Here is a 24,300-nt window from a genome sequence, read left to right on the forward strand (position 1 = left end):
AAAATGCACTGTTCTATACAGTAAAAATGACTGAATTTGAGAACTGAAGCTGTGTCCTTGCAACCTTCCAGTGAAGAATGTTTAACTAGTTCAACTTTCAACCCTCCAGTGAAGAATGTTCTTAACTTACAATTAATTCAACTTACCTTTTGACAGTACACCTAGAGTTATTCTCCAATCAGATCTATCCATGTAAAGTCGATCGGATTTTATTTGAAAGATGTATTAGCATTTTTCTTTTAACTGAAGGAACATGATGCTTAGGATCAGATCTTGGCTTCAGCCAGACCTGAGAAATGTCATACTGTCAGAGAACTAACGGAAGAATTAGCTGTCAAAGAACTGTGCCTCAGTACTCTAAGAAGGTACAGGATTATCCTAATTAACCCCGGACAAAGTCTGCTTCAAACTTAACCATGTGCTCCCAGCCTCCATCTTGTCCACTACCCGGCCCCTTGATGGGATCTGAATCCAAATCAACCCCATATTCCCTTGATGTTTACCACCACCCCATAATGCTCCAACATTATCAACCATGTGTGGTACCTAACATGTCTCCTGGCTTGTCCATCATCACCCATGTGGCCACATTCTAACCTCGAGTTAAGCGCGAATGACGGTTGATTGGCATGACTTGTTCATTTGTTTAGTTTAATATTGGTATTACTACTAAATAGAGTTGTTTTTACATAGTTGACTTGAAATCCAGAATTTCACTGATACATGCTAACAAGTCATAAGTAATATGACTACTAGTTCTAACAAAACAGGCAAAAAATTGGAGCCTCTTCAGTTGAAATTCAAATTTTGCAACTGGAGAACCGTTCATCCCCAGTAAGATTCAGAGTGAACATTTCATCTGAATTGAATAAAAGAAGGTATTGCATAATTGATCTGAAAAAAAGGAAACACAACGTATGAAAAATAATGAAATAATGGTATCCACCAAACAATGGGCAAACATCCATTTCTCTTTTCAAGGATTGTGCATTGCCATTTGGGCTTTTAAAAGTAGTAAGTTTGATGTTAAAATGTTACTTTAGTTATTAAAATCAAAGGGATCTACCAGCCATCGTGATGATGCTAAGCTAAGATAGATCCATGGATTTAACTATGAACAATAGGTTGGTTATCTTAGTATCTTATTCCTCATTGTCCCTTCCACTCAAAGACATGAACATGTTCTCTCTCCACAAATTTTATTTTTATCACCGCTCATCCAATCTTTTTCAGTTACTTTCCAGCGATTTGCCACCTATTCACATGGGTAAGTTGCTGAAAGTTTTTTTATGCCTTCGCATTGTACTAACCTTCATCCCCTTCTCTTACCGCCATGTGCACCCTAAGATTCCTCTCTTATTCGCAGTGTCATACCCCTTTTGTTTAACCAGCAGGCCTCTCTCTGATGCCCATGATGAGTTCACACTTAACAGGAAGCAATTAAGTTGCTAGTTCTAGTATCATGGCGATGTCCTTTTTTGCAGAAACTTGATCATGTGACTGAACATTCCGGGGCTCACACAGATTTACCCGTTACTGCGCTGCAGAAAGACTAATTTGGGATCACTCATTGATGCGCATAAACTGAGAAGTACATACAAATTACAATGCCTGAAAAGAGGGTGTAATAGTATTTTTGCAATTATTAGTAGCAAGTCCTGAAAAGATTAAGGTCTCTGGGACTGTAAGTATGACTTCAAATGTTGAATTAGCATCGAAAGATGCAATTTTTTACAGCTGTAGTAGACTTGCAGCAAGGAGGATACCTGCAGAAGTGTAGTTACCTGTAAAGAGGTAGCCGTAAAGCAGGACTGTCACAGGCTCACAGCATGGTAACCGTAAAGCAGCACTGTCACAGACTCACAGCAGGCCGTCAGAAAACGTTTTAGAAGCTTACATACGCCTAAAGCCAGCAGGAACAGCCACTGTCAACTCCTGAACTAACGGTACAAAGGTTCAGGGATTAAGAATAACTGACACTGCATGCAAAATGCTCTTCCATGGAACATTGGATAAAAGTCCGATTACCGAGAGAATTAGCACTAATCTGTTTTCACAGAACACGAGGAAGAGATGTTTTCACCCCCAAAGACAGCAGCAGCAATTAACAATTCAGGCTGCAATGGCAGTAATAAGTACACCAACTGGGGATAAACATATGCAGATCATGACACCAACCACACCACCTTCCTCACATCTTCCCCGTCACTAGCACAAGTGCACATCTGCATTCAGTACCCATTTTCCTGATTTAAAACTAAATCCAGTACAATTATTTTAAGTGCTCAGGCCAAGATCCAATCAAGCCTGCTCTTTACTAGCAGCAGCACACTGTCACTCACAACACTGCAGCCATCAATCGAAAATCTGTTCTTTTGTTTGGATTTTTTTGGAGGGGGCAAATTGCAGCAATTGCTCGGTGCTCATTTGGATCCAGATCTCCTGTGCTTTCCCTGTATAAACAATTCATGGGGTCTCCCCCTCTACAATCCCAATGCTTGCGAGAGGCGCCACCTCACAAAGCCAGCCATCCACCGCATTGCCGCCCCCCCTCTCCTCACGTCACCCGCCCGCCTCAGCCTCGCCACCGAGGCGCGCGCCGCCAATGCCGCCACGCTCCCGCGCCGCGGCACCGAGGCTCGCGTTTCTCGTGCCGCTCGCCTGCGCGTTGCTGCTGGTGTCGCTGTCGCCGTGCCACTGCGTCAACGAGCAGGGCCAGGCGCTGCTGCGATGGAAAGACACGCTGCGGCCGGCGAGCGGCGCGCTGGCGTCGTGGCGCGCCGCGGACGCCAACCCGTGCCGGTGGACCGGCGTGTCGTGCAACGCGCGCGGCGACGTCGTCGGACTGAGCATCACCTCGGTCGACCTGCAGGGCCCGCTCCCGGCCAACCTGCAGCCGCTTGCAGCGTCGCTCAAGACGCTGGAGCTCTCTGGCACGAACCTCACCGGCGCCATACCGAAGGAGATGGGCGGGTACGGCGAGCTGACTACCCTCGACCTTAGCAAGAACCAGCTCACCGGCGCGATCCCCGACGAGTTGTGCCGGCTCGCCAAGCTCGAGTCGCTCGCGCTCAACTCCAACTCCCTGCGCGGAGCTATCCCGGACGACATCGGCAACCTCACCAGCCTGGCGTACCTGACGCTCTACGACAACGAGCTCAGTGGGCCGATCCCGCCCAGCATCGGCAACCTGAAGAAGCTGCAGGTGCTCCGCGCCGGCGGGAACCAGGGGATGAAGGGTCCGTTGCCGCCGGAGATCGGCGGATGCAGTAACCTCACCATGCTCGGGCTCGCGGAGACTGGCGTCTCAGGGAGCCTCCCGGAGACGATCGGGCAGCTCAAGAAGATCCAGACCATTGCCATCTACACCACTCTGCTCTCCGGCCGGATCCCGGAGTCCATCGGCAACTGCACCGAGCTCACCAGCCTGTACCTGTACCAGAATTCTCTCTCTGGGCCGATACCGGCGCAGCTCGGCCAGCTCAAGAAGCTCCAGACGCTGCTTCTGTGGCAGAACCAGCTCGTCGGCGCAATTCCCCCGGAACTTGGACAGTGCAAGGAGCTCACGCTCATTGACCTGTCGCTGAATTCGCTTACCGGGAGCATTCCGGCGAGTCTGGGCAGGCTACCGAATCTCCAACAGCTACAGCTGAGCACGAACCAGCTGACCGGCACCATTCCGCCGGAGCTCTCCAACTGCACGTCGCTGACGGACATCGAGGTCGACAACAACTTGCTGTCCGGGGAGATCAGCATCGACTTCCCGAGACTGAGCAACCTCACCCTGTTCTACGCGTGGAAGAACCGGCTCACTGGCGGCGTGCCGGTGAGCCTCGCCGAGGCCCCGAGCCTGCAGGCGGTTGACCTGTCCTACAACAACCTCACCGGCCCCATCCCCAAGGCGCTGTTCGGGCTCCAGAACTTGACCAAGCTGCTGCTTCTGAACAACGAGCTGTCCGGGCCCATACCGCCGGAGATCGGTAATTGCACCAACCTGTACCGGCTCCGGCTCAACGGCAACCGGCTGTCCGGCACGATTCCCGCCGAGATCGGCAACCTCAAGAACCTAAACTTCCTCGACATGAGTGAGAACCACCTCGTCGGCCCTGTGCCCGCGGCCATTTCGGGGTGCGCCAGCCTCGAGTTCCTCGACCTGCACTCGAATGCTCTGTCTGGTGCATTGCCGGACACGTTGCCACGCAGTCTTCAGCTCATTGACGTCTCCGACAACCAGCTCGCCGGGCCATTGAGCTCCAGCATCGGGTCAATGCCGGAGCTGACGAAGCTGTACATGGGAAACAACCGGCTGACCGGCGGCATCCCACCGGAGCTCGGTTCGTGCGAGAAGCTCCAGCTGCTGGACCTCGGCGGCAACGCGTTCTCCGGTGACATCCCGTCGGAGCTCGGGTTGCTACCGTCATTAGAGATTTCACTTAACCTCAGCAGCAACAGGCTTTCAGGGGAGATACCGTCGCAGTTCGCCGGCCTTGACAAGCTCGGCAGCCTCGACCTGTCGCACAACGAGCTCTCCGGGAGCCTTGAGCCGCTCGCGGCGCTGCAGAACCTCGTCACGCTAAACATCTCCTACAATGCCTTCTCTGGCGAGCTCCCGAACACTCCGTTCTTCCAGAAGCTGCCCCTCAGCGACCTAGCCGGCAACCGCCATCTCGTCGTCGGCGACGGCTCCGACGAGTCCTCCCGGCGCGGTGCCATCTCGTCATTGAAGATAGCCATGTCCGTCCTCGCCACGGTCAGCGCGCTGCTCCTGGTGTCCGCCACCTATATGCTCGCCCGCACGCACCGCCGCGGCGGTGGCCGCATCATCCACGGCGAGGGCTCGTGGGAGGTGACACTGTACCAGAAGCTCGACATCACCATGGACGACGTGCTCCGGGGGCTGACGTCCGCGAACATGATCGGCACGGGCAGCTCGGGGGCCGTGTACAAGGTGGACACCCCCAACGGGTACACGCTCGCCGTGAAGAAGATGTGGTCGTCGGACGAGGCGACGTCGGCGGCGTTCCGCAGCGAGATCGCGGCGCTGGGCTCCATCCGCCACCGCAACATCGTGCGGCTCCTCGGGTGGGCCGCGAACGGCGGCACCAGGCTGCTCTTCTACGGGTACCTCCCCAACGGCAGCCTGAGCGGCCTCCTGCACGGCGGCCACGCCGGCAAGGGCTCGCCCGCGGACGAGTGGGGCGCGCGCTACGAGATCGCGCTCGGCGTCGCCCACGCCGTGGCCTACCTGCACCACGACTGCGTGCCGGCCATCCTGCACGGCGACGTCAAGTCCATGAACGTGCTGCTCGGCCCGGCCTACGAGCCGTACCTCGCCGACTTCGGCCTCGCCCGCGTCCTGGCCGCCGCGACCTCCAAGCTCGACACCGGCAAGCAGCCCCGCATCGCCGGCTCGTACGGCTACATGGCACCAGGTCCAGATTTCGCAGCAGCTTTCAGGATTCTACGAACATTTTCGTTCAATTTTTATTCCTGACAAAATTGGGTTTTTTTTGCGTAGGCAGAATACGCGTCGATGCAGCGGATCAGCGAGAAGAGCGACGTGTACAGCTTCGGCGTCGTGTTGCTGGAGATCCTGACGGGGCGGCACCCGCTGGACCCGACGCTGTCAGGCGGCGCGCACCTGGTGCAGTGGGTGCGCGAGCACGTGCAGGCGAAGCGCGACGCGGCGGAGCTCCTGGACGCGCGGCTGCGGGGCAGGGCGAGCGAGGCGGACGTGCACGAGATGCGGCAGGTGCTGTCCGTGGCCGCGCTCTGCGTGTCGCGCCGCGCCGACGACCGCCCCGCGATGAAGGACGTGGTGGCGCTGCTCAAGGAGATCCGGCGCCCCGCGGCGGTGGACGACGCGAAGCAGCCGTCACCCACGGCCACGGGCGCCGCGGCAACGCCCGCGCCGGTGTCGCCGGTGGTGAGCGCGCACTCGAGGGGCCAATCGTCCAGCTGCTCCTTCGCCGTCTCGGAGTACTCTGCCTGACGGGATGCAAATTTTTGCAAGTGTAGTGAACCTAGTAAATTGCTAGCATCTTAGCAAGTCCGTAAACAGTTGTTGATTAGCCAAGGATGTACTATTGGTGATGTTGTACTTAGGTGTAATCTGCCCTTGTACATTAACCTCAAGAAATGTCGATTTTAGTATCAGCTTTTTGGCCCAAACCTCTGTCAATCTCAATCATCCGTTGATATGAATATAATGAAGCAGCAATGCACATCTCAGAATTCTCTGAAACACTTGACAAAGTTGACATGCACGTTCTGCAGGATTGGTACCAGTAATAGCGATACGAGTGATCGCAGAGTTTTCAACGTGGTGAAGTACACGCCTCCCGCACAGACATGGACCGGACTTGTTTAGTTTGTAAAAAATTTTAAGATTTCCTATCACATTAAATCTTGCGATACATGCATGAAGCATTTAATATATAGATAAAACTAATTACACAGTTTGTCTGTAAATCGCGAGATGAATCTTTTGAGTTTAGTTGGTTCATAGTTAGATAATATTTGTCAAATAAAAACGAAATTGCTACAGTGTCAAAAACCCAAAATTTTGGAAACTCAACAAGGCCGGAATTCATGGAAACGCTTTGTGAAGTGATGTCTTGTAATTATCCTGGCCGTTAAAACTTGAAGCCGGTTTAAATAATTTTTAAGATGTGACATTTTTTTTTCAAACAGAGCGGGGAGATTTGTGGTGCTTCCACTTACCCGTCACTCGGGCACTGTAGCGGTGTCGAGCACTTTAAATTCCTTCTCTTGCCTTCGACACCTTGCTTCCCATTGCCACCCCACGAGTAGCAACAAGGCTGTCCGCGTCGTTCTCAAGCCATCTATTGTTTGTTAGTCTATTAGGGCAGTCCCAATAGGCAGTTTCTTGTTTCATATTCCAAGAGAGAAATAGAGCAATTAATATACTATAGAAACTATCCTTCCCAATCCATAGTTTCTATATTATTTTGTATACAAGAGATAACTTAAATGGAACACAATAAAGCAATCGATCAATTGTGGCAAGCAACCGTACAGATCAAACATCTTGCAGAAAAAGCTAGCTTACTCTCACTTCATCCACCGAGGTTGTAAATTGTAATATCTAAAGCATGAACTAGCAGATCGATCGACAATTCCAACTAAGCATGTACATGCATTGCCCTCCTCTCTCAAAGAATGCATGCCAAATGAGGCTTTCTTTGAAGGTGTACAGAGCAATCTTGAGATGGCCGATTCAAGCCATAGTGCAGCAGCTTCTGCTTTGGATGACTATCACCCTTTTCTGCGTTTTGACACAAATAACATAAGCCACAATTCATTGAACGCAAAGGTGCTGAACATCATCGTCGGCAGACGGATTCAGTACCTGCAGACCGAGATCTCGTTAACTTCTATCTTCTACCGCGGCATCCAGTAGAGATGGCCGAGCAGCACGGCAGCACCGTTTCTCCGACGGCTGGCCGATCCCCTGCCCTTTTCCTAGAGTCCGGCACCATCTTCGTTGTGCCACTAGCCCCGGTACCACGGCGTCAGGAGGAGGAGGCCATCATAGGAGCCGTAGATGTAGGAGCAGCTGCTGCCGTCGCCACACCTCGTTGTCGGTGAACCAGACCACATCACGAAAACTGCCGCCGGCACCGAGGTTGAAGGCATCGCGACGCAGTAGTCCACGGGGCGAGGCCGCGGCAGAGGGAGCGAGGGAAGCGGAGGCAGGAGCGAGGAAATCGGCGGCGCAGTCGATCCCGGAAGAAACGACTCGTTTCTTCCCAACGGAAATTTAGTCGCGTCTACGCGCCTCGGGGCGAGGATCGACGTCGTTCCTTGGGCTAGAAACCGTTTCCTTGTTTTACATCTTCTCTCTTCATTAATTCTTATGCCACATCAGCAAAAAATTAAATTATCAAGCTAATTAATAGGGATAGAAACTATCATAAATTCTCCATTGGGACTGCCCTTAGGGCAGTCCCAATAGAGTATTTATGATAGTTTCTATCTATCTTAATTACTATGACAACTCAGCAATTTGCTGACATGACACTAGCTTTATTACGAAGAGAGAGAAAAAATGAAAGAAACCGTTTCCTTTCCAGGAAACCGAGTCGTATCTTGTACCGAGGCGCTAAGAAACGACCCAACTGGCGATGGGGAGACTCACCTCGTTTCTTCGTCCTCTAGTTCGGATCCGTTGTGCCACCGCTGCAATTTCCCTCGCGTGTTGATCTCTCGGTGAGCGCAGCCTATGCGGCGTGGCCTTCTCGGCGGCGGCTTGCGCTGAGCCTACGCGGCGCAGCCTCGTGGCGGCAAGCGCGGCAGCTAGCGGCGACAGCGTTCGACGACTGCGGCTGGGCGGAGCCGCGGAGGCATGGCCTACCTAGGCGCGTAGGCACGACCAGCACGGATCCGCAACCTGCGCGGTACGGAGGCACAACAGCGGCGACTCGCACGATGGTGGCCTTCTTTGCGGCAAGCACGACGGTGGCGCGGGCTACTGCCTAGGCGACGGTAGCGGCATGCTGCTTGTTTCATACGAGGCAATGACCATGGATCAATCATCGGCGGCGAGAAATCCCATCGCATCTCCCTCGCGCACGTCCTGCTGGTTGGCACGCACCTGGATCTCGGCATGGCCCTCCGCGAGCTCGTGGCGGCAGCGGCGCTCGTGCTTCAGCTTCCCCTCCCGGCATGGCACGTCGTCATGCAAAGGCGGAAGCGGGCAAGTAGCGCACATAGGAAAGAGGCTTTGAGCACTGCCTTTCTCCTGGGAATGGAAAAACAATTATGCGCAGAGGATCCTGGGAGGAGAACAAGGGACACGGTGCATGATTGGTTAATATTTTACCTGGATGTTATATTAAAATTTTGCATTGTGAAGAATAGTTTTATGACACATTGTCCTATGCTTTAGAAACTAAAGTAGTTTCTTCCATTGGGACTGCCCTTAGGGCACTCCCAATACAAAAATTATCATAGTTTCTATAAACATTAATTATGATGTCACCTAATCATTTTGCTGATGTGGCAAGATAGTTATTAAAGAGAGAGTAAAAATCATAGAAACTGTATCTAACTTAGAAACCATATCTACGCGAGATACGAGACATAAAGTGATATGATTGGGTGAAAATAGAGAGAATGAATGTGATTGAATAACAAATTATTGTATAGAAACTATCCATTGGAACCATAGTTTCTATACATAGTGTCTATAGAAATTAATAGGTATAGAAACTACATGTAGTTTTTAGCATTGGGAGTGCCCTACCAATAATCTGCGTCTTCAACTCTTTATCACTCTTTTTCGTATCTAGGAGTCCAACAATATCTCTTATCTAGTGATTCCTTGATTCTTTTGCCACCGATATATTCATTATCTTCCTTTAAATAAAGGAAAAGTTATACCTCCTCCAACTAAATCATATTTTAGCCCTTTTTTTCTCAACACAACTATAGACCCACCTTTTATATTGATTATTGATAAGATATGTTGTAGTACTGTTGTAACAAATCCCTAAATATTCATAAAATAATATTAGTTTATTCAAATGTCTACATATTCATTGTCGTGGGTACTAAGACGCTAAGGGAGGATGGTGAGATCTAGCCACTTGGGTTCGAGCCGGCCAAGCACATGGCAGTTACTTCAATGTCGACGCAGGACGGCCAAACCACACTTAACCCTTCTACGCCGACGAAGGATGGCTAGCCAGACAACGATGAGACATTCACACTATGCGAGGCCGCTTGTCGCCTTACATGGTTTACTATGGAGGTGCAGCTCAAGCGAAGGTCACCCTTAATCGTCACTCTAAGGCATAAGCACAGCAACCAAAAAAACTTTTACCAACCAGGAACAGAAAGATTGTCGCTCAACCGCTAGCGTACATACGTACCTTCAAGCAGGGCAAGGTACTCCTCATGAAAAGGATGGGCAACCTACCACAGGTGACGCCAACTTCATCCATGTCCAAACGAGCATACGACACCATCTTCACAGAAAACTTGACATCGAGCCAAGTTGAAGCTTTGGATGAGTTGTTTCTAGCGACCAACAATAGGGTTTTAAGAACAACCGCTTGTACCCCAATGCGCGCTTCTTGAATGACGGAGTAGGACCGCGCAGACCGCATCTCGGTTTTGTATCATTTTATATAATATAATTTGAATCTATATACTAGGCAGGTCAACCAATAGACCTCCTAGGGCGCTCGTCAAAGTGTGTCGTTTGTATAGTTAAACTCTTTTTTTCTAATTACAATGATAGCAAACCTTTTTATATATTTGAGAAAAAAATACATACACATTGAAGGATACATTATTTTGTTGCTCTCAGTCCAAGATCAACACGTTCTCTACCATTGTGGTCGAGGGCCGAGACAAAGGAAGAGAAGAATACTATGAGAAACTAGAAAAGGGACAGGCAGTCGTGACAGTCACGAGAAAGAGACAATGTTTTTCTCCATAAAAAAGGGTGGTGAATTAGTTATCGATGAGCCTTGCTTGCTTTCTAACGTGGGATATTAGTCTGTGATAGCTATCACAGCCAGACTAAAGTAGCGCCACACACGAATGCAAAGATGGTGGGGAAGAAAATATCCGTGCGAGAATTTGATTTTTCACTTTGTGCAGCCCTCACCTAGGAGAGCCTGATCTCAGTCTAAAATCCAAATTCTACCGTCACAATAATCTACAGTTTTCGTTCTAATTTATAAGATGCTTTGACTTTTCTGAATACATAGTTTTATATATGTATTTAGAAATACTAGACCAATAATAAAATCAATATATATATATATATATATATATAAAATTCAAAATCTCTTAATGGAGTGAGTAAAAAATTGCCTTTTGCAGCTAGGAAAATCGTATGCAGTTCCGGAGCTGTGTAGCTGCACCGGATGCAGACTGTACTTGTACCCTATCCATGTCGGTGAACTCGTTGTCTGGGCTCCTCAGAGGCTCAAAGTAACGATGTCGTGGGCGGCCCACCTGCCAATGATTGGGCTCTCGCACTCATGATCAGGCATTCGGGCTGGTGTGGGGTTTACTGTCCAGGTGCCATCCTTTTGGAATGATTCCCTCACCTGATGACTGATCGCGAGCTTCTTAAGTTCTTATCCCCTGCGGTTGGCACGTCCGTATCGTGCCGACGGAGACGGGGTCGTCTGCCCACTAATGATGCGTTACCAGTGTCCATGTCCTCGCTGGCGCGCTTCATGCTGTCTGCAGGCTGCAGCCCCTTCCCTTGCCACTGTCGCCGCCTCGCCGGCTCTCCGCTCTTGGGTGACGGCGGACGGTTCGGGGGAGTCACGGGTGCACACTGCAGCGACCGAGCCCAGAGCCCCAGATGGATGACATTGGGTGGAGACTCTTAGGGCATGTACAGCGCGGCTGTAAGCTCCGTCTGTATGTTGTTTATTTTGTAAAATAGACCCTGCGCACGAGCAGACGACCCCTCTCCGTCGCTTCACGAGAGGACGAGTGCGGCTCGTGGCCCAAGAAGCTCTCGTCTGCAGAGAGCCGCGCTGTACGACGAGTCGACTGCTGGGCGGATCCAGGATGGCCGTGCGCGGAGGAAGTCACGCTGGGCACTGCCATGAGCACACACGCGCTGCCATGATTTAGACTTTCAGTACACTCAGTCCGTGTCGTATTTGTCAGTTAGCTTGTTCAGTACTCGGAGATCACACACACATGCTCAAAAAACAAAAATAAGTTAGCTTGTTCTGTTCGGTTGCACATACATACAGATGCCTTGAATGATGCCCGCAGGTAGCTTGTTTTGTTCGGTGTTTACATACGTACAGATGCCTGCAGTTAGCTTATTTATTCAGTGCTGTTGTTATGATCCTTTGAAATGAAAATTTTTTGCTTGACTCGTTGTTATAATAGAGCTTATTCACGATGGATCCTAGATGTATAATCACATTAAATAGTTCATAGACAGTCAAATAGACGGTCCACTGTATGAGTTGTCTATTTACCTGTCTATATCTCATATGATAATAACTTACAAGTTGCCTAGCAGAAAAGGCTGGTCACACTGCAGCCCGTCCCCCCTTTTGTTGCTGTAGCCAGGATAATCCTGGATGCGGAAGTCAACTTGCTCAACCAGAAAGAGAGCGTACACTGAGGCGAGCTCTTCAAGGTTCCATTTTCTGTATGGGTTCTTCGTCTTGTGGCTTACATGAACCTCCCCATCAGGTCGGAGCAGGAGACTTGCACTGCAGAAGAAGTCTTTCACAAGTTTCCTGTGTGAGCTAGAGCCAGTGCGAAAGGTTAGTATTAGAATGAAATTACATGGAACAAGATGTGAACAGATTGACCACAAGAACGTTACAGCAGAGAAAATGCTCCACAAGAACCTTTTAAGTTAAAAACATAGAGCTATTCAGTTAACAAATAGAAACAACTTATAAGTTAAACAAGCAGCAACAAAGTTTTTTTGTTCTCAAAGCTCAAAGGCTAGCGGTGATCAGTATATTGTTTCAAAAGTGCTTTCGCCTAGATCTAGTGGAGAAAGGAAACGGTATACCCATCTGCTTTCACTTGACAGAAAATTAAACAATTCGCTACAGCAAAATAAAATAAATTTCTGAACACCAGCTTGGTATTTTCTACAAGTAGCCTAAGAGACAATTCAAAACAAAAAAAAAGGCAGAAATGAGCTCCAATATGTATATTAGTTATTTTGGCTAGTATGGCTATATCTATGAGATAAAAAGCCTTTCTGTTTATCTGCTTGACGTGCTATTGTCTCGGTACAATCGAACACTACATACAGCAAACATAAACTACACAAAGTGTACATACTTGATCATATGTGGTTGGTCTTCTTTCCCTTTGAACCCAGCATGGGGGAAGTTGAAAATAACCCTGTCAAACCGCCTCATCTTGAGATCAGTGTGTAGCTTCATCGTTTTTGCATTGACTCCATGCAAAGTTACCGCCCCCATTTTTCTCAGTTCTGCCAAATTGGATTCTGCTCCGCTGTACTTCTTCTTCAGGGTGTCTGTACAAGATCATTTGAAAATAAGTGGAAATTAAATAAATAATCGCCGCATCAGAGTAATCTATGAAATGTCTGCAATATTCATATCGGGCTATGCATAAGCCCCAACAATATCGATAGTTGGAAACGTGGTATGACAATAGTTCTGCAGAAAATCTAGACACTCATGGCCTCATGGCAACAGCCAACCATGCAACATCGCTGCCATGCAACATCGCTGATAAAAAGAGTACCGAAATCGGCTGCTCGTTCACGAGCATAGTGAGAAATTAGACGAATGAAAGCAAACCGCAGGAGTCGAGAGAAGTGGCGACGAGGTTGGCGCCCGAGCCGAAGCCGGTGGCGAGCGCCAAGGAGAAGGAGAAGTCGCCATCGCCGACGAGCAGGATGCTCTGGGTCGACGAGTACTGCCCCACCCACCTGACCTCCTCCTCCTCATCGCTGCTCACCTCCGTGAGGTCGATCACCGGAACGCCCTCCGCGCTTGGGCCATCCACACCTTGACCTTCCTTCTCATCGTCGCCTACCTCCTCTGCCAGCGCCGTCAAGTCGATCCGGGACTGCCTCTGTTCGTAGTCCGTACTGTGATCTTTCTTCTTCTTCTTCTTCTTCTCCTCCTCCTCCTCCTCTGCGACCGCCGTCAAGTCGATCACCGGGACTCCCTCCGCGCGTGGGGCCATCGAGCCGACCACCAAGACACCCTCCGCCATGTCCCCCTCCTGCCTCCCATTGGCGGCGGTTGCGGCGACGCCCGCAGGGAGCGGGACACCCTCTCCGTTCCCGCCCGCGGCCGGTGACGTAGCCACCGCCATGTGTGCACTTCCGCCTTTGCTGGGCTCTTCGCTTCACCGCGCGGCGATCAGGTGATGTGACAGGACAGCCTGACAGGTAGGAGGTGACCGCTCGCTTGATCACGTATGCGTGAGGCGGCAGCCTTGGGTTTGAATTTTGAATTTCAAACGGCTGCGACTGCGAGGGCGAGGTGCCAGTAGTCGTTGCTGCCTTATTGGGCTGGGCTTTCAATCGATACGCATTGGGCTTTTCGAGTCCTTCATCAGTCTGCCAAGAAAGGCAGCCATATTGATGAGCAGAAAGGCAGTGACCATGCAGCGGATATCTTCTTAGCCTAGTTAGTCTGTACCTGCATGATTAGATAATAATTAATAAATACAAACACAAATATTACAGTAATCAAAATCTTTTTATACGGGTAACTTAGAGCATGTTTACTGGTCTAAAAAAATTAAAATCATGGTTAAAATATTGTTCGCTGCTTTATTTTAAGAGAAAAACACTACTGACAGACAGAAAAAGTACAGCTTATAAAGAGCATCTCCAACAATTTGATATTTCAACATGCTATCCTACCAAATTTGCTAAAAGCATAAAAATCATCCTCCAACAACTCCTTATCTCAACTTGCTAAATTTCCCAAGTTGCTATCCAGAGATTTCTACTGCCGAGATTTGTCAAGTTGCTATCCCAAGCGCAACTTGTTGGAGACACATATTCTTTTACCAAGTGAGCGAATACCATCTGTCATCCTCTATTTTTACCAAGTGAGAATAGCAACTTATTGGAGACACATCTTTTTTTCTTTTGCTAAACAAATTAGCAACTTGCTATAACTCAAGATTTGACAAGTGAATTTTACCAAGTTGTTGGAGATGCTCTAAAACAAGCAAACAAAGCCTAGAGCGTGTTTATAGATAAAAATTCTTTTGAATTTAGATACTGCAACAATTTTGTTTCGGCCTTTTTTAGTTTCCAAAAAATTTTACAAAATTTTTTAGATTCTCCGTCACATCGAATCTTTAGACGCATGCATGGAGTTTTAAATATAGACAAAAAAACTAATTGCACAGTTTAGTCGGAATTGACGAGACAAATCTTTTGAGTCTAGTTAGTCCATGATTGAACAATATTTATCAAATACAAACGAAAGTGCTACAGCGTCGATTTTCTAAAAAAAATTAGAACTAAATAAGGCCTTATATTTGGTAATTAGTGTCCAATCATAAACTAAGTAGGTTTAAAAGATTTATTTTACGATTTATAGACAAACTATATAATTAATTATTTTTATTCATATTTAATATTTTATATATATTCGTAATAGAAAATATTGTAAACTTTTGAAATTTTGAAGACCTTTAATTTCTTTGTCCAAACGCGGACGGGCCATCGATGCCAGTGGGCGACGCGGAGAGAGAAGCACCTTTCCGGCTACGACGCGTCGAATCGGTTTTGACTTTTTTGGCAACCCAACCGTCCCGACGCTTGACACGAGTCCTCACTCCACTCCGAGAAATTTCAATATTTAGGACTCAATTCGCATGCCTCTCAAGATTTAGGACTCAATTCGTGTGCCTTTCAAAAAATAGAACTAAATATGCGAATTGCTTCAAGATTTAGGATTTCAGGTATTTTTAGTTATTTCTATTTTTTCTGAAATATTTTCACCTCTCTCTGGAACCTAAAATGACCAAATTGCCCCTTGAATCTAAAACATAACGATCTCTCTCCCTGTCTCGTTCCTTCGTACCTCTTCGGTCCGTCGCGGCCGCGACTCGCAGTCGCGTGAGGCGACGCTCCCGTCCTCCGAATCTTCGCCGGTGCTTCACCGCCGGCCACGGCCTCCAGCCCTCCACCGCCGTCTGTCTCCGCTGCCCTCCCCTTCTTCCCCTGCGCTCCAGTCCGTCGCCCTCCCCATCCGGTGCCCTTCCCTGCGCTCAAGCTGTAGCAGGCTAGGGTTTCGACTGGACCCTAAGAGGAGGCTCGGCGCCGCTCTCCAGTGGAGGAGGCCATGATCCCCTCTGAGATCCCTCCAATGTAAGGCACAATCCCCGATCCCTCTTTCAATTTGCACTATATTTTATAGTTCGTAGATTTTGGGGGCACAAGCTTATCATGTGTCTCTTTTATTTGTTTTGTTGGTACACGTAGAATGAATGCAGAAGCTGCGTTTAGGCTGTGTGTTCACTTTTCTGAGTTTACTGCAAAGCTTGATGATGGTTGCTGTGTTGATGTGCCACAAAATTATGACGAATGGACCGTGGATTGTCGATGTTATACTTTAGACATGCTAGAAAAGGATTTGGCAGCTAGGATAAAATGGGGCAGTGCCCAGCAGCTAGTAGTATCTGAGTTTGTCATGAGTGGAGTTGGAGAAAGAAAACTGCAGAATGATACAGATCTGTCACTTGCTTTCATTGAAAGAAAGAATGAAAGGAAGATGCTTTTGGTTGTTAGTGTTGTCGACAAACCCATAGAAATCGATTGGGACAGTCTGCAGATTACTCCTCTAACTGTTAATCAGATTGGTGCACCTATGCCTGTGATTGATGAGGATACAATTTATGAGTTTCTTGGTCTTAGAGCAGAGGATGAGAGAGTTGAGCAAGCTAGGGCAGTGGCTGCTGAAAAGGGAAAGCAAACTGCTCTTGAACCAGTTGATGAGTTGGTGGTTGATGATCATGTGCCTGGTGAGAACTCAGTGCTTTATGATAGAGAAAATCCTCCTATGAAAGAGGGAACCATTTATGCTAGTATGTCTGAATTCAGGGCTGCATTGAAGCATCATGCTATTGTGGAGAAGTTTGAAATTGGAACTGAGAAATCTTGTAAAAGTGTGTTTAGAGGATACTGCAAAGCGGATGATTGTCCATGGTCTATTGTAGCAAGGTTGATGCATGACAAACAGCAAGTCAGGGTACTAACATTGTTCTAACTTGTCTTCATATGCAACATACTTACTTAATGTATCTGTTAGGACATTTTTACTCCACATGTTTACTTATATCTGTTTTAAATTTTCAGATTACATTGAACAAAGAAGAACATTTTTGTCCATCTACTGGTAGAGTGAAAACGAAGATGGCATCATACACATGGATAGCAGAGAAGGCAATTCCTTTTCTAAAGAAGAATCCTAGCATGGGATCAAAGGAACTGCAAAAGGAGTTAGAGGAAAAATATGATGTGACACTTGGGTACTCAACTGTACATCTTGGTCATGAGGTTGCATCAAAAAAACTTTTTGGTACATGGGAAGAAAGTTTTGGATATCTGTTCAACTTCAAGGCAGAGATTGAGCTCAGAATGCCAGGAAGTGTTGTAGAGATAGATGTAATCAATCAGGAAGATGGTGTATATTTTCACAGATTCTTTTGCTGCTTGAAACCTAGCATTGATGGATTCCTAAATGGTTGTAGGCCATTTTTGAGTATAGACTCCACAGCTCTCAATGGTAGATGGAATGGCCACCTACCTTCAGCTACAGCACTAGATGGTTGCAACTGGATGTTTCCAGTTGCATTTGGATTTTTCTCAGGTGAGACTACCGATAATTGGACTTGGTTTATGCAGCAACTGCATAAGGCGATTGGGAATCTGCAACACCTAGCTATAATTTCAGATGCTTGCAAGGGCCTAGAGAATGCCATAAAGACAGTTTACCCTTGGGCTGAGCATAGAGAATGTTTTGTCCATCTGATGAAAAATTTCAGCAAGCGTTTTCAAGGGCCCGCTTTTGGGAGAATGTATCCTGCAGCTAGAACTTTCCAACCAGATTACCATGAGTATCTCATGAACAAGATGTACGCAACCAATAAACAAGTCGAGCCATGGTTGAAAACCAATCACAAGTTAAAGTGGATGAGGAGCAAATTCTCAGAACATATAAAGTGTGATGCTATTACAAGCAATGTGGCTGAGGTTTGGAACAACTGGGTAAAGGATATTAAGGACCTTCCTCCAGCTAGCCTTGCTGACTCCCTTAGGTCCAAGTTTATGGAACTATATGCAAGGAGGAGAAGAATAGGTGAGAAATTCGAAGGCCATATAATGCTTCCAGTCGTGGTTCGCCAACTATATGCGCTGAGTAGGGAGTTGGCCCACCTGAAAGTCAAAGAAGGTGGAAGGGAAGAAGCTGAGGTGACAGAGGTTACTGATTCACAGAAGATCATAAGACATGTGGTCAATATTAGAAACCACATATGCACGTGCAGGGAGTGGCAAGTCTCAGGAAAACCATGCCCACACGCTATGGCACTCATCACCACATGTAGAAATCCTAAGATGGAAGAGTACTTGCATCCTTACTTTTCAGTTTACCATTTTAGGCTAGCCTATGGTGGTGTGATTAGACCACTACCTGATATGTCCCAATGGGCACGTGTGAATCTTGGATTCAAAGTGTTACCGCCTCTCGAAAAGAGGGAGCCTGGTAGACAAAGAAAACTCAGAATTCCTAGCTGCATTGAAAATAAGGGCAATAAACCTAGGGGCAAAGGCAAGTGGCAAGTGACATGCAAAAAATGCGGAGGTCTTGGCCATAGGTCGTCATCTCCAAAGTGCCCGATGAATGGAACAAAGAAAAGGTAAAATGCCACTTGTTTTGCTTCATTAAAATATTACATTTTATTAACAGCTCCACAATTTTAGGAAAAGCCGAGCTAAAAAGGGGAAGGCTGGGAGGCCTCCAGGCTCTAGCAAAAGGCAGAAAGTTGCTGAGCAAGGAAGTCCAGAGAACAACAGTCCTGTGACAGCAAGGTAAAGTAAATAACATGATTTGTACACTTCTCCTCTATATAACAACATTAACCATTTTCTTTATTTTTAGTCAATTCTCATCGGCCATAGTAGAGCTAGAAGGCACAAGTCAAATCAACACTTCTCCTGGTCCTGTGACAAGAAGGTACCTCTATGAACTGTATGAAAGACTTGAGCTGTACATTTTTAGTTTTTATGAACACTCAACCAGCTAGAAATTTCCTTCTATTTTTAGGCAATCACTTTTAGCAATGGTGGAGGTAGGAGGGTCAAACCAAATCACTACAAGTTTTGGACCTGTAACAACAAGGTAAAAAGAACTACTCAATTGAGCATGCATATACTCAACTCTGTTCATGTACTGAAGCATCCCTCTCCTATGTTCCCATGTATTCAGCCAAACCGGAGAAGAGGCACTAAATATTGTTACCACTCCCACCAAGTCTCCAGCAAGGCGTCGGATAGGACTTAAGAAAAAGCTCACTCCAAGGAAGGGAAGAAATAGTGCTACCTGATCAATTGAAGAATAATTATATAGCCTCTTTTGTGTTCTAAGTTCAAAGAAAAACTTTATTCACCTGAAGGTTCTTTTGGCTCTGTTGACTGTATGATTGTATGGTTGTAAGTTTCCAGGAGACGATGGTTCTTTTGTGTTGCCCAGGAAAACTTGTATGCACCAGGATGCTTCTTTTGGTTTTGTGTGGTTTTTAGTTCCTAGAAAACCTGTGTGCCTTTAGTATGGTTTGCTTATAATGACTGCTTTATTTTTATGAATATATAAGCATATGTGCATCTCGTTTATATTATGGTGTGCTGGCTTTGCTTTGTGCCAAAATGTACATTTTTTTCTACCAAGGGTTTAGTATAGTACCCAGGAAACCAAATCACCTGCCTCTATGTGGCTGGGTTCCTGGTGCCAAGGCTTCAGTTTTTTTTAATGCTGCAGCGATCAGCAGCCCATCATCCAGCGCACAGAACTAATCTAAATGAGGCAGGGGTACTTTGGTCCATTTAGGAGGACAGAGAGACATGCAAACATTTCATGAAAGGGAAAAGATGGAAAAAAGGCCAAAATCCTAAATCTTGAAGCAATTCGTATGTTTAGTCTTATTTTTTGAAAGACACACGAATTGAGTCCTAAATCTTGAGAGGCATGCGAATTGAGTCCTAAATATTGAAATTTCTCCTCCACTCCCCTAAAAAAAAAAAGGAGTCCTCACTCCACACTAGCACACCACTTCGCCTCCGTCGGCGGCGGCGACAGAGACGACGGCACGAGCGCGCATGGCAGTGGCGGTGGCCGCGCCGGTAGTGACCGGGCTAGATGCAGAGGCGGGAAGCGGCGGGGATGGGGCCGATGCGCCATTGGAGGTGCTGCCGGTCGAGGTCGACAGGAAGGGGGCACCGCCAGTGGAGGGGGTACCGGTGGCGGTCAGCGCCGGAGGGGACGGCAAGGAGAAGGATACGGAGAAGGACGTGAAGGGAGAGAAGGGGGTGAACCCGGTGAAGTGGCTGGGGCATTACTCCTCCGCGCAGAGCATACTGCTCGTCGGCGACGGGGATTTCTCCTTCTCGCTGGCGCTGGCCAACGCGTTCGGCTCCGGCGCCAATCTCGTCCCCACATCCCTCGACACCTACGGTTCGTCTACTTCAATCGCTTCTTCCTCCTCTTGTGACAGCTATAACCGTCCTTCCCGCGACGCGCTAATATATGGGTGAATGGTGATGCATTGTTTTGGTTTTGGCCCTTTTCGCCTTGGATTCGGGTATAAATTGTATCGTAGCAATTGATTGATGGATGCATACAAGAAAACCGTATGCTAGCTCGCCGATTCCAGAAAAATGCGGATACTTGTGCTAGTTAAAGAAGGATATGACGCACATGCTCCATTTAAGACTATGATTTTTACCCTTAAAATTACTGACTCTATAGTTTGTTTGGTTCAGAGCACCTTGCAACACACAGCATATCCACGTCACTATGTATTTTAGCAACTCCTTTTGTGTCGAGGGTGATACAAGATAAAGAATCAAACAATTGCTTTAGGATACCAAATCGACGGAGTGATAGCATTAACATTCAGCAAAAGGGAAGAAAAGGGACCATATCCTGCCATCTAATTAAAGCATTAATTATTTCATGCTGTGATAAGGACTTCTTCTTTAGGAAACTTGCCATCTTGCAATAGTTTTATACTAGTAGTCTTGTATTTTTTTCATTCTTATTCTTATCTTGGTTTTGAGCATCACACGCGTTAAGATCACGTGTTTACCTCCGAATCTCGAAGGGCCACTATGTTTTGTTCTGTGTAAACTTTTATCATTATTACTTGCCTATTTTCTCTACAAAATATCCTCTTTTTCTAGAGGCTCTGAGGAACAAGTACAGCAAAGCAGAATCAAATGTTGCAGAGCTGAAAAGATTGGGTGCCACAGTCTTGCATGGGGTTGATGCAAAAGAAATGAAGTTACACCCTGACCTGAAGAACAGAAGGTTTGATCGAATTGTCTTTAATCTTCCTCATGCTGGCTTCACAGGAAAAGAGGACGACGAGCATATGATCAAGTATGTGCATAATCTTATTATGTATTTTTTGGCAGTTAATGTTTGATTAAACCCTGGATTAGGACAGTTATTCTTGTTCTTCTAATGGATTGGTAGGAAAGTTATTCTTGTTCTTCAAATGGATTGGTTGCATCATTTGATTTGTCTTAAGTGAGATTAAAGCATGTTGCTTATTTAGTAAACATATGCACGCAAAAGACATTGGATAGCATCTTAGCGAAATTGTTCCACTTTTCATTTTCATTTTCATTTTCATTTTAGGCACCATTGATCTGCTTAACTTGTTTTTCCCCCGAAATGAGTGGTAGATTTTAATGCTTACATCATGAATAAGTAACACCTTAGACATGTTGCCTCAATAACAAGTAGCACAGGTCTTTCCTGACCTCCATAGTTCATTTGCTAGAGTTATGATGCTTTGTATCTTGTGGTACAGTAAAAAAATATTTCTGACAACTGTATTGCAAGATGAAACCAAGAACATTATTTGTTGGCCAGTGACATGCATAAAACATTTTTGCAGCTCGTTGTAGTATTTCTTCATTTCTTGTTTTTCTCTACGTTCTTGTGAACTAAGATTGATATATTTGATGTGAAGGTTAGCTTTCATATGACAATCAGAAAATAGCTTCCTGATGGTTTCTTATTGCATATGGACAACACATGATGCTTTTTTTAAAAAAAATACCATGCTGTTGTTTTATGCTGTTCTGTTTCTTAGTTAACTTATTACTAACCATCTGCTGTGACCTTTAGCTCACACAGGGAGCTGGTGTGGGGCTTCTTCCACAACGCAATCCACCTTCTTCGGCCTTATTGTGAAATCCACATTAGCCACAAGACAGGGCGGTCTTACGACAAATGGGGTCTTGAGGACCTAGCCTCTGGAGCTTCTCTGGTTCTAGTTGACAAAGTTGCTTTCCAACCAGAAGACTACCCTGGGTATAACCAAAAGAGAGGAGACAGTGCAAGGTGTGATGAACCTTTTGGTCTAGATGCTTGTTTCACATTCATGTTCCGGATCAGAGACCTGAGCAGTGGGAGGAAACTGAATGGAACCATGACTACTCCAATCTCATCCCTTCGAATTATGGCCCCAGCAACTGAAAGAGGGCCATTTCACCTGTTTTCGCCTGCTGAATCATGGCCTCGGCAACATCTTCCTCCGCGAGTCAATGCGGTTCAGATGGTGGAAACTCTGGAAACTTATGAAGTTGTTCGAAGGCAACATCTGGATTTTCCACTGAACTTTGATGGCATAGTGAGAGACCTGTATTTTCACCAAGAACGCAATGCCCGGCCAATGTTCAGAACCCCAGGGCCATCTCTGCAAGCTTTGCCTGATCCAAGCATCATTCCTCCACCAAGAGGCAGAATCCCATGTCCCGATCTCATTGCACCTCAGGAGGAGCATTGGCATCAACATAGATCTGCTGCTGGTGTGCCCGGAAGACATCACTCTTACTTGGCCCAGGAGCACCAGTGGAGTCCACGGAGGGAGCATGAAATGTGGGGACAGGTGATGCCCAGGGCAACCAACTTTGGCCATTCTGCCTTGTTGGAACACCGAAACGAACATAGGGACAGAGAGTCTGTTGAGAAGCAAACGTGGCTGCGCGGGATGGTTGCATTGTATGGTAGGCAGTGAAGGATCTTTTGGGACTTGGGTGGTGAATGTGTAGATAACCAGAACAGAGGAGCAGAAGTATTCTCAGTGTTGCTAATGAAAGCGGAAAATGATGGTTTGATTTCTGGAATAAAAATCTGCTGGGATGCTCCTAGTGTCTCTCACCTACTCTTCATCGTGCGAATGGGGCTTGGGTCTATATTGGAGTTGTATGAGCAATGCTCTGGACAGATGATCAATAAGTCAAAATCAGCCATTTTGTTCAGTGCTAATGCAAAAGAATCTGAGAAGGGACAAGTGAAGGAAATTCTTGAGGTGGAGAAGGAAACTATGAATGGGAGGTACTTAGGCCTTCCTGTCCACGTTGGGGGGGGGGGGGGGGGAGGTCAAGATCTAAAACTTTTGCTTATCTGAAGGATAGAGTGTAGAAAAGAATACAAGGTTGGAAGGAGAAATTTTTGTCCTGGGCTGGGAAGGAGATTCTAATTAAAGCCATTGCCCAAGCCGTACCAACCTTTGCCATGGGCTGTTTTGACATGACCAAAACACTATGCGACCAAATCAGCGCAATGATCTGTAGAAATTGGTGGAACCAGCAAGAAGGGAAGCACAAAATCCATTGGTTGAGTTGGGAAGTGATGATCAAGCTGAACAAAGGAGAGGGGGGGGGGGGGGGGGGGGGTCTTGGTTTTAGGAATTACACGCATTCAGTATTGCCAGATTCCCTGTGCTCTCAAACTTTAAGAGCCAAATACTATCCTGACCGAACGTGTTTGAAGGATCAAAGACGGTGAAAACCTGAACATATGGTTGGATCCCTGGATTCCGCGGGGCTCGAACAGAAGGCCGATAACACTAAGGGGTGCGAACCTGCTGAGGGATGTGGCTGGTAGTTGGGATGTTCAAACGCCGTCATACAGCTCTTGAACTAATGCATGGAGAGCTGATCGCTTGTATTGCAGGTGTTCAGGCTGTGCTATCGATGCGGGCGTGGGTCATGTGAGCATTGAGACGGATGCTGCTGCAGTGGTGTCTGTTCACAAGTTCATACGACTTCAGCGCGGCCACACATCTGATAACGGAGCTTCGTAACCTTTTGGTTCAAAATTTTATTTCTTGGCCAGTTCACTTTTGCCCTCGATCATGTAATAGAGTAGCTCATGTAATGTCTTTGATAGCTGAAGATTCAGCATCTTCCCAGTAATGGAAATCGCTATTTGCCCTAGAAAAAAAGAACAAAGGAGCTAGGCCTTTCCAAATCACAAGTGCTGCGTTCGGTGTGATGATTGTCAGGTGGTACATTTTCATGCTAACCTTTTGCTCCGCCTCTAGGCTAGGTTGATGATCAGCCAATCAATCTCTGTCACATACTCACATACACACTGTGGCCTTCTATCAGTCAGGCCAGCCTTGAGGCAACTTTTGACCAAACCGTGCAACTGCAGTAGGGCATGTCGTGGGCCGTGGCCATCCATCAGATACAGCCGAACTTGAGTGTAGAAGTCAGCACGGCCCTCATTGTTTCCAGAGACTTGAAAA

General features: G+C 47.1%; 4 protein-coding genes across 6 annotated transcripts; 3 read left to right on the forward strand and 1 right to left on the reverse strand.

Annotated features, from left to right (window-relative positions):
* Nucleotides 2,333-6,244, forward strand: LOC8063758 (probable LRR receptor-like serine/threonine-protein kinase At4g26540). Of its 2 annotated transcripts, none has more exons than XM_021452244.1 (2): nucleotides 2,333-5,432; nucleotides 5,519-6,244. In XM_021452244.1, exons 1-2 carry the CDS (start codon nucleotides 2,495-2,497, stop codon nucleotides 6,016-6,018), a joined length of 3,438 nt encoding a protein of 1,145 aa, XP_021307919.1. In that variant the 5' UTR covers nucleotides 2,333-2,494; the 3' UTR covers nucleotides 6,019-6,244. The 2 variants fall into 2 exon arrangements, with proteins under 2 accessions (XP_021307919.1, XP_002460409.2); XM_002460364.2 differs by having other exon boundaries at nucleotides 5,523-6,244.
* Nucleotides 11,902-13,827, reverse strand: LOC8055831 (heavy metal-associated isoprenylated plant protein 41). The gene is made up of 3 exons (XM_002462499.2): nucleotides 13,305-13,827; nucleotides 12,817-13,015; nucleotides 11,902-12,263 (listed from the first exon to the last, which is right to left on the reverse strand). The coding sequence occupies exons 1-3, from the start codon at nucleotides 13,825-13,827 to the stop codon at nucleotides 12,014-12,016; spliced, it is 972 nt and encodes a 323-aa protein (XP_002462544.1). The 3' UTR covers nucleotides 11,902-12,013.
* LOC8055832 lies at nucleotides 15,759-19,102 on the forward strand. Of its 2 annotated transcripts, none has more exons than XM_021454002.1 (5): nucleotides 15,759-15,847; nucleotides 18,461-18,568; nucleotides 18,639-18,713; nucleotides 18,804-18,878; nucleotides 18,966-19,102. In XM_021454002.1, exons 1-5 carry the CDS (start codon nucleotides 15,822-15,824, stop codon nucleotides 19,081-19,083), a joined length of 402 nt encoding a protein of 133 aa, XP_021309677.1. In that variant the 5' UTR covers nucleotides 15,759-15,821; the 3' UTR covers nucleotides 19,084-19,102. The 2 variants fall into 2 exon arrangements, with proteins under 2 accessions (XP_021309677.1, XP_002460411.2); XM_002460366.2 differs by lacking the exon at nucleotides 15,759-15,847 and adding an exon at nucleotides 18,283-18,396.
* LOC8055833 lies at nucleotides 19,761-23,547 on the forward strand. The gene is made up of 3 exons (XM_002460367.2): nucleotides 19,761-20,207; nucleotides 20,936-21,134; nucleotides 21,891-23,547. The coding sequence occupies exons 1-3, from the start codon at nucleotides 19,853-19,855 to the stop codon at nucleotides 22,780-22,782; spliced, it is 1,446 nt and encodes a 481-aa protein (XP_002460412.1). The 5' UTR covers nucleotides 19,761-19,852; the 3' UTR covers nucleotides 22,783-23,547.

The sequence above is a fragment of the Sorghum bicolor genome, chromosome 2 (genome assembly GCF_000003195.3).
Source record: "Sorghum bicolor cultivar BTx623 chromosome 2, Sorghum_bicolor_NCBIv3, whole genome shotgun sequence".
NCBI classification, from domain to species: domain Eukaryota; kingdom Viridiplantae; phylum Streptophyta; class Magnoliopsida; order Poales; family Poaceae; genus Sorghum; species Sorghum bicolor.

What these genes read in the sequence shown, in the direction of transcription:
- LOC8063758 (XM_021452244.1), top strand. Translation starts at nt 2,495, where the DNA reads ATGCTTGCGAGAGGCGCCACCTCACAAAGCCAGCCATCCACCGCATTG. An exon ending in GTACGGCTACATGGCACCAG is followed by an intron (nt 5,433 to 5,518) that starts GTCCAGATTTCG and finishes TTTTTTGCGTAG; the next exon opens with GCAGAATACGCGTCGATGCA.
- LOC8055831 (XM_002462499.2), bottom strand. Translation starts at nt 13,827, where the DNA reads ATGGCGGTGGCTACGTCACCGGCCGCGGGCGGGAACGGAGAGGGTGTC. An exon ending in CACTTCTCTCGACTCCTGCG is followed by an intron (nt 13,016 to 13,304) that starts GTTTGCTTTCAT and finishes GATCTTGTACAG; the next exon opens with ACACCCTGAAGAAGAAGTAC. An exon ending in GACCAACCACATATGATCAA is followed by an intron (nt 12,264 to 12,816) that starts GTATGTACACTT and finishes CACTGGCTCTAG; the next exon opens with CTCACACAGGAAACTTGTGA.
- LOC8055832 (XM_021454002.1), top strand. Translation starts at nt 15,822, where the DNA reads ATGATCCCCTCTGAGATCCCTCCAAT. An exon ending in CCCTCTGAGATCCCTCCAAT is followed by an intron (nt 15,848 to 18,460) that starts GTAAGGCACAAT and finishes CCACAATTTTAG; the next exon opens with GAAAAGCCGAGCTAAAAAGG. An exon ending in TTTGGACCTGTAACAACAAG is followed by an intron (nt 18,879 to 18,965) that starts GTAAAAAGAACT and finishes CCATGTATTCAG; the next exon opens with CCAAACCGGAGAAGAGGCAC.
- LOC8055833 (XM_002460367.2), top strand. Translation starts at nt 19,853, where the DNA reads ATGGCAGTGGCGGTGGCCGCGCCGGTAGTGACCGGGCTAGATGCAGAG. An exon ending in CACATCCCTCGACACCTACG is followed by an intron (nt 20,208 to 20,935) that starts GTTCGTCTACTT and finishes CTCTTTTTCTAG; the next exon opens with AGGCTCTGAGGAACAAGTAC. An exon ending in GACGACGAGCATATGATCAA is followed by an intron (nt 21,135 to 21,890) that starts GTATGTGCATAA and finishes TGTGACCTTTAG; the next exon opens with CTCACACAGGGAGCTGGTGT.